This window comes from Diorhabda sublineata, chromosome 9 (assembly GCF_026230105.1).
Source record: "Diorhabda sublineata isolate icDioSubl1.1 chromosome 9, icDioSubl1.1, whole genome shotgun sequence".
NCBI lineage: Eukaryota > Metazoa > Arthropoda > Insecta > Coleoptera > Chrysomelidae > Diorhabda > Diorhabda sublineata.
This window is the reverse complement of record NC_079482.1, coordinates 24,023,873-24,036,286: the sequence shown is the minus strand read 5'-3', so window position 1 is coordinate 24,036,286 and position 12,414 is coordinate 24,023,873. Positions and strand designations below refer to the sequence as shown.

Below are 12,414 nucleotides of genomic sequence, written 5' to 3'. Positions count from 1 at the left end.
ACACCAAATCAACACCGAAAGCTGTTGAAAATAAATATAATGGAATACGGAGACATGAGATCAATTCAATTACAGCTGAAATAAAAAAATTTTTAGTAGTAGCTGTTTGGGTAACTGCACCTGAAAAATCTACAAAAATCTTCCTGAACGCAATGAAATACGAATAACTCTGCTAACAAGCCCATTTGAAACAATTCTTATATTTATTATATCGTTAGTAATAACACTAATTTCATCTGAATGTTGTGTGTACGTGTTTAAGGTGTGACGTAAATTGTGTGTAGAACTAAAAACTTGGTGTGCAAATTAGCTATATACAACAGCACCATCACCAATAATGGTATTAAGTGTATTTAACTAATAAGGAGTGGGTGGAACTAGTTGAAGCAAACGCTATGCTATAATCTTATTAATTCTTATCTATCACTTCATAGGCAATCAACTTCAAAAGAAGCAATTACAATATGTTCGGCATAATAGTGGAAAAACTCGATCATGTAAACTCCCCTTTCAGACATTGTTAGGGGTTGTTTGTTTGGATATAACAGCAAATATACCTCAATAAAATTACTAAATAAGAAGAGCTGTAGCTTATAATATGATACACTCCCTACAACATAGTGAGTAGAATTGAGTTTTCGTTTATCCTTTCTCATAGAGCTAGGAGCTTATCTATAATCACCTACGATTAAATAAAAACCTGGTTTGGTCTGGTCAAAAAAAGGATTTCTAAAACTTAATTTTAAAGATCTTGAAAAATTCAGCTGCAATCTGATAATCCAAAGTTTTTTCGTATCAGAAGAATAAATGAAAATAAGTCTTGGCATTTCGGTCATTATTTCTGTAACGATAGCGAACGAATCAAAACGTTTACATTTTTGAAATGTCCAAAACCGTGACCTTGAGTGCCGAAAAACGGTTTTTTAGATTTATTAGATGTAGTATTTTACTCATATTTCATATACTGTATCATATCGACGGAAAAATTCACTTGGATTATGTTAGATATCCAAACAATGGTTTGAACTTTGAATTCGAGCGATCTTTTCATCAGCAATAAGTAATTTTGGCACGTAGTTTCCGGAATAGTTACAGTAAACGGTTCTGGACCTTCATCATCATCACTGTTCAAATGGCCACTATTTTCCACGTAAAGAATATTTAATTAACACTTGACAATCACTCAGGCTTCTTATGAAAAAGACTAAATAAGTAAGATTATTATACAAAGTGTTTATTTTCTATACATTATATTCTTTCATATTCCATTTCCATGTGTATATCATTTATATTAATTACCAATAAAGTAGCCCTCACAACAAACATCGATAGCTGTAGATAGCGATAAGCTGGAAGTTTAAATAATTGAAATAAATATATAATTAGATGTAGGACGTATTGGCAGGGCTTGTTTATACAGAGGGCAGCTATACATGCTGCTCAATAAAAAATTTACCGACATCCTCTATAGAAGGTTTTGTACAGATAGTGCTTTTACAATTACAAGGTGTGTTCTAATGAATATTAGGATTAAAATACTAAAATTGGTTTTAATTTAAGAAGAAAGTTAATTTAATAATTACTAATTTCATAAAATGAACCACTAAAAACGCTTTCTTACGAATAAAATAAGACAAAATGTACTGTATAGTCTTAGTTTTCATAGTTCTCGTCTCTTGTTTATCAGTAAGCGAAGTAAAGTTCGAAATTGTAGGTTACATCTAAAATCGCTGTTTTCGAGTAACTAAAGCCGGATTTTCATTCAGCTTATCTTAACGCGCTGTCCACTGTGAAATTAAAAAAATTTATTACAGAGAAATATTAAGAGTCGACTGCTACCCTGTCGTAGACTGTATCGTAGAATCGATCGTTGAAACCAAACATAATATTTAGAAAGTGGACGTTGATTCGAATATCAATAAAAGTTTATTTTATTCAATAACGAATATTTCAAAATCTTGTTGATAAAGTAAAAAGAGGTCTCTAATAAAAATAGATTTATTTCGAAAAACATGTAGAAAAGCTTTAGAAGACACAGGGATTTCCAGAAATTTGAGTTTAAGAGACGAATGGACTACTAAAGGAAGTTTCTTGTCCAATATAATATAGATTCAAACGACAAGCCTGAATTTTTGATAATTTGAACATATATTCGAAGAATGTACATTGAATGTTCTCTAGCGTAGAAAATTTTGGAAATTACCTCTAAAATCGCTTTCTTGGTGTTAGTGAATCTTCGTAAATCCACACACGGTTCTCCTGGAGGATAGGAATATCATAAAATGACCTTGACGTTTCATCCCCTGTAACTATTCCCGCTATAAAACGATGTTCACCACTATCTAACATTTCGAACGTTTCCCTCGCGTTTATTAGCACCAATTTTTTGTGTAAAACATATTTTACTATTGCGGATGCGACACCAAGAGTTATCTGACAGAAACGGACCAATAGATGCATCAACATCAAGCGATATACTTTCTCATTCAGTTCATAATGAAGGGCTTTTTGGGCATTGCAGTCGTTTAGGACTGTTCCTATTTACTTTGTGATAGCAGCGTCTCAAATCTCAAATATACACAGTGGCCGTCGTATCTTCGAATTTAATACTGTATCATCCAACTATCGATAACTTTTTTTACTTAGAAAAGTGTAGATATTAATATCGTTACTTTATAAATAAAAAAATAACCTCGAAATTGTATTTTTCTTATAAAATATAAACCTTGAAGCTAATTTCGTAGCTTCGAAATGATATAAAATATTGTGATGTTCCTTGTTCTCATAGTCCAACAATATGTTATGATTGGTAACCACCCTTTTTATGCTCGTTAAAAATAGTACTAATTAGGGGTAACTGAACCTTATCAAAAGTTATCTACCAAACCAATCACTATCAGTTAGCCATGAAACGTCAACCGATACACATCTCCGTTAACATTAAACAAGAATTATACTTGAAAATGGACACAACAAGTGATGAGCTGGCCCTCCAACAAGAGAAACGCGAGGAATCAGAAGAAGAATTAAGGCAGCTAACCTGGTGCCAAAAAGGCCAGCTACTGACTCCAAATTAACCCCAGCCCAACTAGCATCCCGTCTACGATTTACCAGAAAACACATTAATCGGACTGACGAACAATGAAGTTCCGTTCCCTTTTCAGACGAAAGCAGAGGGTACCTGCATGGTAGCGAAAAAAGATGACGAGTCTACAAATGACCTGGAGATTTCCATTGGTTGGTTTTTATTGAAATTGCCGGTGGAGCGAGGGATTACGTCGTTCGCGAAAACTCCATCCCAATACCCGTCCACATACTGCAGGTTCCGAACGGCAGTATGTACAGAATGTGGAAATTGGGGCTATGGATTGGCCAGCGCGTAAGGGGATGAGCTGAAGAGAAAAATACAGGTTAGAAATACTGCACAAGCCACGACATACTTATGCCATTCATGAAAAAGCGATGGGAAACCGTTATAAAGACCAGGGAAGGGGACATTAAATATTGATAGTTGTAGAGCTTGTATTTTCTATACTGTTATAACCCTTTTTAACTGTTTAAGATTCGTTTTCGTTTCATATTTTTTCTTTGCCAAATAAATAAATCAATTAGAACATACACCACTCATTATAAAGCCAAGAATAAAGGCGTGTAGATGCTAAAATCAAAAAAAGAATGGCAGCTTAAAATTTTTTGCTAGAGACTTTTGACTGCGAGTGTGTGATTTTTTTGCTCACGAATGTACATACCTGGCTATAATACTCTAGAATCTAAACTACTATAGTTTTTATAATAAACAATATTTCGTCAGTATCCAAATCAATTGAAAATCAATTTTACCAGTACTTTCCATCTTATTTTTCCATGTTGAATTAAAAGTACTCATCCGAATTTGATTGATAGTTCAGTTAAAATTTGCTATATTTTCAAAATTTGTGATATTTAGTTTTATGAGTTGTTCTTATTGTACATTTATATAAATTTTCGAAAATTAATACCAATTTTAGCAAGTTCTAATAAGAATTTTAACTAGTATCTATTCGTAGGTGTAGGTGAGGGATTGATCTAATCTACTATATATTTTTTTTGTAATTTTTCTCGCCTATACACTAGATAATTTATCAAGAATAGTAGTACTATAGGGGGATGTATTCTAGCACCATTTAGCGAAGAGTATAGCTGCTTTCATTCATTGCATTAGGAGCCAAACCACAACTAATAGCTTAACATAGTACAATAAACTTGTCCGAAAGAGCATCACGTGATATTTGATATAGTGAAGCGCTTAGGGACAAGTTCTAATAAAAAAAAATCAAAACCACAAAAATATCCATCGGCTACTAAAAAATTGGTAGACGTAGAAATGGACAAAAAATTATTAGTTACAGGAACACAAGAACAATACAACACAGGTTAGCTTTTAGCTTGCAAAATAAAAGAAAATAAATTGATAGTTTTCAAGTACCAGGTAGAAAGTTTCACTTTATATCAGACTAAAATCATTCTTGTATCAAATTTCTAGAAACTAATTCAATTTGTTAATAATTTTTGAAACCAATTTCAGCTTTATTATTAAATTTATAGCAGATTTTAATCGAAAAAATTTGACTATAAGTGCTAGTAACTTCGCTAACCTCACAATGCTAGGAAGCTAGTATATTAGCAATGAAAATTGTGCAATCGTTATAATCAAAATGATAGTTGTTCAAGTATTTTTCCTTTTTGAAAAACAATCAATTCAAATTGAATGATTCGAGGATCAAATAGGGTGTATATTTCGAATGCCAGTTTTAGTGCTTCATCATCATTCTTCATGAATCTAACTTTAGTCCGATGCGTTTCATTCCCAACTATTTCATCTTCTTCTAGCAGTGTTTCTAACCTCATTCTTTCATTCTACAAATAAACTTTCGCTCTGTTTCTGAAGCGAACTCAGGTGCAGGCCAAAACGCTCAATTTGTAGACATAATAATCTGTAAACTGGAGTATTACCCCTTAGTGATGTATCAAATTAGAGCCACAAACCACTAATAAGTGGAAAAACTTTTTTACATAAATTTTAATTCAATATACGTACATGGGAAGTGTTTGATATCAAAAGCAGTAAATTTTGAATCGTTTTCTTAATTTTTTCAATTTAGATCGAATTTCAACTAAAGTTTTTTTATTTTTTTTAAGACCAAACGTCATTTTTAATCGAAACTAGCTTCTCATTATATCGATACAAGTTAGCAGAAAGCACTTCTTCAAGAACATAAAGTATTTTTTCATAATATATTGAAAGCTGTTGAAGTTATTAATAACAAATTAAAGTAATCAGAGCATTGTATTTGTTCGTTCAAAATATCTTCTACCTAGATACTGGGTTCCAAAAACTAAATAAACCAACGGTCAAATAAGGTTTGGAAACGAAAAACACGATTTTTCCAAAAACAAAAAAGGAAAAAAAAATAGCTGGCGTGCGCAGCACTAAGATTGCGTAGCATACCGCGCTAGCCCGGGACTGTGCGGCCTTGATTTGGGCTTGGAGGTGCAGAGGGGGATGGAAATAGCGGCAGGGGTCGCGATTACAGCGGCCCTTGACTGCATCCATGCAGACAGTGACAGTACCGTCCTCGTTAGCAGTCACAGAGTCGGCGGGATGCGCAAAGCGACATTCCGACTCGGCGCGCTTGCACGCCCCGCGCTGGAACTCACGGCACACCTACAGCAGATTTACCCCGGCATAAAATTCAGCGCAAGCTGCCGCTGCGAGTTTTATTTTTATTGGATAACAGCGTCCGATATCCAAAAACACAAAAGAATCATTGTATTCGTTCCTAAATCGAGACCTAGTAACACATTAGTAAATAAAAAATATGGTTACATATTGGACGATTTAAGAACGAATTCTTTTGAGTTTTTGAACCCCATCACAAATTTTAAGAAGAGTTCATATCATTATATGCATTAAATTTAATTTTTAAGATCCACATGGTTATCAATATCTTCATAAACATAATTTGTGTTATTAATCTCCGATATAGAAATCAAATAAGTTAAAAGTAAAATGAAAGCATCCTCCTAGTCCTTGTCAATTGAACCAGACCTCGATGGAGGCTTCCACGTCACTGTCTGAAATCCATAAGTATGACATCTTCATTCAATATATAGTGTGGATAACTTCTACTGGGTGCCGAACCGCCGAATCAATTATTGCGTTTCCTCATGCAGGAAAATAACACCTGCTGGATAAATTCGATTTCGAAAACAGTCACTGGAGGTTCAATATGGTAACTTTACACTTCCTTCAGCAGTGGGATAATAATCAAGATTCCAGATTACGATTTCCACAACTTTATAAACAGAAAGTGTCGTTGGTGGTTGTAGGTGTTTCCACTCGCTAGTTGTTTTTTCGATTGTAATAAGTTTCATCACCATAAACTATAAATGGCAGTTGCTGCCACCAAAAATTTTCTACGCGTCTTGTAATTTCATTAGTCCTGAATTATTTGGAAAGATTCAGTATACAGTTCCACACACCAGTTGTCAATTTTAACAAACTTTCCCGGTTTCTACATATACTTCTTCAGCTTTCATGAAAAGTTTGAGTATGTTTCCATCCAACAGGATTTTTTATTTGCCGTTTGAAAGGTAACTTTTATTCATTAATTTGAAGTTTGAAACTAGTGTAGAGATGGAGATTTTTACTAACATCTTCCCCACTTTTGGAAAAATAAATCCTTGAAGCCAAATTTTGATAAAAAATCTAACGAATAAATTGTGTTTTTTTATTAAACAATTGATAAATTACATTGAATACTTTAAATTGGATAAATGGGACGTGGATTTTAACGATATGTACTCATCTTAAAACGTCGTTCATCTCCATCCAACCGAATACGCAGAATTTATTAAATTATTTACAAAGTATCAATCATTTGGTAATTCAGGATTGAATCTATGAAGATTATATTTCAAAATCTTTTCGTGAATTATTTTTGTCACGCACGCAACACTTGATTGATTGTCATTCCTAATGGATCAAGATTTTGTCAAATATACCTCTAGTTCTTCGTGATCTAAGAACGTATTATATAGGGTGATTCGTAACTATTCGTAACTTGAAATAATTGCGGGTTATTTAGATCCTAACATCAAATGTACCTGGATACAATTGTACGTTAGAATTAGATATATACATGAAATTTTATATTTTTTCATGTGATTCATTCTTATTGACTAAATTGAGCGATGGCTTCTTCTAATGAAACTTTTTAGTAATTTTCCAGCCCCAAAAAATGTTTCTAAAATATAAATGAAGAAGAGAAAATACGTACAACTACTACCAAACGAAAACTACGAAAACCTGCAAAAAATATATAAATAACTACAAAAGATAAACTCAACAGCGGAAGAAGCTTCAGAAATAGCTAAAAACAGAAGAAAATTGAAAGCTCTCGTCAACAAAATTGGATGGAATCCACAAAACTACGTGTCTTCAATGTAGTCGACGTAAGCTACCACATGAATCTCTTCGATATATCAGCCGGTAAACGTCAACTTCCGTGAACCTCGTCGCCTTTACAAATGTACAGAAGATCGGTACGTGCTCCTATAGAAATTGCATCCTAGATCATGCAGGCAACACCTCCATAACCACTCCTCTTTTTAAAGCACCAATCTGCAAAACGTAGGTGTACTTGCCGATGAGATGGAGTATGTTTTGGACCAATTCCAGATGTCTTAGGGGTCAGGTTATGTTTTTGAAGTCTTTGTCTTACTGTCCACTGACTAATAATCACTTTTCGCACCTCACGGAGCTGCCCCTGCACTTGAACGACATTGAGGAGACGTTTTTTTAAGGTTGTTGACAAAATAAAACGATCTAGCTGATCAAGTCCATTTTCCATTAAAGCAATAACTTTTTGTGGTGAAGTATGCATTAAACTAACACATTTGAACATTTGACAAATACCTTTCTTCTTTCTTTCTTTCTCATTATTATTGTATTGAATATAGTTTGATCCTAGCGCAGAATGTTTGTCCAAATAAACCTGCATTTAGTCCATGTTATGAATAGTCTCGAATTACCATGTTTGAGTGAGACATCTACGTAAAATAAAGAGAATTTTTCCAAAAGTTTAAAATATTCTGTTATTAAAAGATGGAAATTTACCGTTTTAGCATTTTAGAAACGTCTAAATTAGATTTGTAGGATGGTAGAGTTAAGACCAATGTCTAGACGATATAGTACAGTCAAATTATTCCAAGATTAATGTCTAGTCATTTAGTAAAGTACTCATTTTATTAAAAGGAGAGTTTACTAAGAAACTCGCAGTAAGTTTCAAAATAATAGATACGTACAGTGTCTTTGGGTACTAAAATATTAACTTAAAACCAGAAATAGCAATATATGTATGATATTAATATTGCCAAGTGATAAATTTGATTTTTTACGTTGTTTAAAAATAGGAGTAATAATTATCAAGTGACAAATGTTTAAATAAAACGTCGAATTAGACCCGAAGCTACAACATGAAACAATATATTATAACCGATATGAATTTGATAGGTAAATATATTCGTAAAATAGAAAGCTTTGGAAAACTTTTTCCTTTAAAAGAGAAAAATGGACGGTATAATATATTCCTTCATAAATAATTCAACGAAATTCTTCTGAACGTATTCTTTTAGCTTGGGATGGTCAACAATGTGAGACGCTGCGTTAACAAACCTAAGGATAAGAGCCTATGCTATTGAATGATCATTTAATTTTTGTTTGTATTATTGAACTCGGCCATTTTTGATAACAACAAACAAGATTAAGTTTTTATAGCAAACTATGTGAATTTTCCCGAAAAAATTAGAAATAAAACCTTTCATATGAAGAGAGATGTTAATATCTATAAAATATAAAAAAATAATTCATTTACTTCGATATCAAGAGGGGTTATTATCATCCTATATTTACAGGGTGTTGCAAAAAAGGTGACCCCGTCTTTAGAATAGGTAGAGAGTTGAAAATTAATTTCTTGACAAAAAAACGCCGCGAAGAAATTTATACAGATTTTTGCCAAAACTACTGGCAACCTTGTAAAGAAATTTCATAAGAATGCTTTTGAATGAATTTTTTTTATATTCAACTCCCATAGAGGTGATTACACGAACTAAGTAGTACTAAACTTTTTTGAGATTAGATTTATTAATCAAAATTTCGAGTGAACTTGAGGAAATACACCAAATCGCAAATTCTAATATGTTTACGACGATTCTACGAAGTGCTATAAATTTTTCACTACTAATTTGATTTGCTGAGATACTGAGAGTGGCGGTAGAGACAAAAACAGCAGCGTCTACACAACCAATTACAGTAGAAAAAGTTGGTAGTTGGTAGTGTCTATTTAACCAGATACACTAATGGCATTTATGACATATTATAAATTTCATATCACATACATTTTTTTATTATAAATAATAAGAACTAACATCTTCCCTCATCAATTGTTAATCTGTTTTTAATCTTTAAACTTCTAAATTTAAATTGATCCTTTTCACTTTCGTTGAAAATAGAAATAAAGAAAAATGTTTTGTTGTACAGATTGACAACTTAATTTTATTTGAATCTGATACATGTATTAACTAAAAAATCAACCCTCAATGATGAAACTAGCTTAAGAGAAGGGTCAGTGCCACAAGTCAGTCTTCAGAAATCTCAGGTATCACTTAAGAGAGCCTCAAAACATTACTAAGGTCTTATGGAAACTGCCATAAGGCCACGTGGTGACTATACAAGCTAATGAGTTCTATTTAGTAATTTAATGATGTTCCATTGATGAATTGAGCTCATCTAACAGATTTTGTCTTTAGTAAGAATATCTATTTATTTATACCCTCTCAAAGCACAAGGGTCAATTAAATGGTGTCGAGTGTTTGGTAATGTTTTAAAGAATTTTTACACCGTTTCATAACCAAGAGAGAACTGGTTCGAAGGATGCAAAGACCATTCCATGAGCGGAAAAGGTCATGGAGTGGGTTTTTTGGGATAATTTTCATTTTGAGAAAAGAAATCAAGCACGAAACGGTCACATTTGGCTAAGAAGAAAGTGTTGTTTCATCAAAACAATGCAACAACTCACATATCCGTTATTGAAATGGCCAAAATTGATTAATTAAAATTTGAATTGCTATCTTATGTACCTTATTAGCCAGATTTAGGCCCTCGGGTTATTTTCTGTTCCCAGACTTGAAAAAATGGATCGATGGTCAAAGAAGAGATGATGTTGACGATTATTATAATAATAATAAAGGTATCGAATTTATTGAACATCGCTGGGAAAAGTATATGAAGCTAAAAGTTGATGACGTTCATAAATAAATATATTTTTTTACATAATTTTTTTGTTTTCTTTGTCGGGCCAAATACTTCTAAAACTATCCTCATATAATGTCCTTGCAGCTCTTTTGTTTTTATTGTTTTTCACGGAATTTCTTAGCTTCTGCGTTAATAATTTGAAACTCTTAAAAATGAAATTGAATTTCAAAAATAAGAGGGGCATCCAATTATTCAATATAACAGCTGTAATGATGGCAAACTAGTTGAAGCAAATATTGATTCTCTATAAAAATATATTAATAAATTAGAATCATCTTAGTTGATCTAGAATTTATAAAAATACTTTCAAGTTTGGTATAATATCGTCGGACAATCCATAATTTTCCGGAATTTAAGGATACAAATCTTTGAAAGATTTTCTTTATAACTAACAAGTTTATTTGTTACAAGTGACATGGAAACTGTTCAAAATTTATAAAAATGTCACAGATTATCTTTATAAATGTAATGGATATTTGAAACTTTTAATGAAATATCAGCTCCCCCAATTATATTTGTTAATTGAGCCATCATGTCAGGGTGGATGTCGTTTCAATATCAAAATTGCAATATGAATAGCATATATGTAATTTTTTCAAAATGAAAAACTCAAACCAAGATTTCTAACAGGTACATTCAAGAGTTGTATTTATTATATCTCTTATAAATATTAATTAATTGAAATATCAATTTCTTTTGTATGCCATCGGAGAAATAGCCACTACCATAATTTGAGGGTAAGTTTAGGAAGAGTGACAGGTAAAAGGGGAAGTGAATAATGATGAATGGCCAAGAAGGGTGCGTAACAGCAAGTTAGGGAAGCGCGGAAAAAATAAAATAAAAACTAAATGATCATCCAACAAATCAATGATAACCTTCTATCGAAAAAAAGCGAGAGACACAAGATTACTTGCGACTGTAAAAAATATAAAAAAAGGGACTAATTCTACACAGAATTTGATAGGTAGGTAAAAAAGAGCACACCGTGCAGTCAAAGTCAGTCGATAGAAAGTTACAAGTGCTCAAAAAAGTAATAATAATAATAATAATAATAATAATAATAATAATAATAATAATAATAAAAACGAAACTAATATTTTATCAACTGTATATACAGCTTGAAATATTACAGGAGAATAAAAACTAATATATTTTGTAATGGCATTTCATTGACAGCTTTACAAAAGTAGTACGAAGTTCAGAATTTTTCGAATTTTGAGTAAAAACACAACAAATTTTTAATTGAATAAATCTGTGTACACAATTTGTTTTGTTGCTAATTTCGGATTTCTATTGTTGTTTAGATTAACGCAACATGAGATATTTTACGTGCTAGTGCAATAATACTGAATTTAAGAAGACCTGGACGAGGAAGCCGCAAATAAAATTACCGAAATATTAGTGGATCAATGTACTGTTTAGTGATTAAACCAGGGCTAAATAAAGTCTTTGGAAAATTAAGAAAAATCTACAAAAATAGAAAAAAAAATATTTATGGGCAATCTGATAAAACTATGAGACTTAAGATAAAAAGTTAAATGGTCAAGTTGTAGGTGATTAAACATTCTACAGTTCAAAATTTATGTGAACAATTCCAATAATTAAGTTTTTCGGTTTTTTCATTATTTTCTACGAAATTCCATGGAAATTTACCTTCTTATATGCCAAACACGCTGCAGTTTTTTTATTCAAAATATTTATTTTTTTACTTCATTTCGACTTAATATTAAAAAATATTTTTTAATTGATTTTTACGAATCAAAATACTATTATCGCATTCAAGAAGAAGTTGCCTGGTTTTTTAGGAGTTTAGGAGAAACTTGCGCTTTATATACGTGTGGTACCGAAAATATCTACTTCGTATATTATGAGATGTAGTCGTTTGTAGAAGCTGTCAAATTTTTCTAAAATATGTAATAGTTTTAATTCTCCTATATTGTGTAAACAAAGGTATACCTATGGGAACAACAAAAACTTATGTACACAAGGGACATATTGAACTACATCTATATTTGCTAGGTGGATTCGAACATGTGTAAGAGTGTTAGTGTTTTTGTGTT

At 32.0% G+C, this 12,414-nt stretch overlaps 1 protein-coding gene across 13 annotated transcripts in view; it reads right to left on the bottom strand.

Moving 5' to 3' along the window:
• LOC130448898 (protein muscleblind) overlaps positions 1–12,414 on the bottom strand; it is a 584,866-nt gene that overhangs the window by 53,848 nt on the left and 518,604 nt on the right. For 5 of the 13 annotated variants that reach the window (XR_008910391.1, XR_008910389.1, XR_008910390.1 and 2 more), the window contains one exon: positions 5,489–5,704. The exons of the other annotated variants lie outside the window; for them this stretch is intronic. Coding sequence is in view for 2 of the 5 variants with exons in the window: in XM_056786475.1 (XP_056642453.1) it covers positions 5,489–5,704 (216 nt within the window). In the remaining 3 variants the exon portion in view is untranslated. The remainder of the gene's footprint in view (positions 1–5,488; positions 5,705–12,414) is intronic. 13 annotated transcript variants of the gene reach the window in all.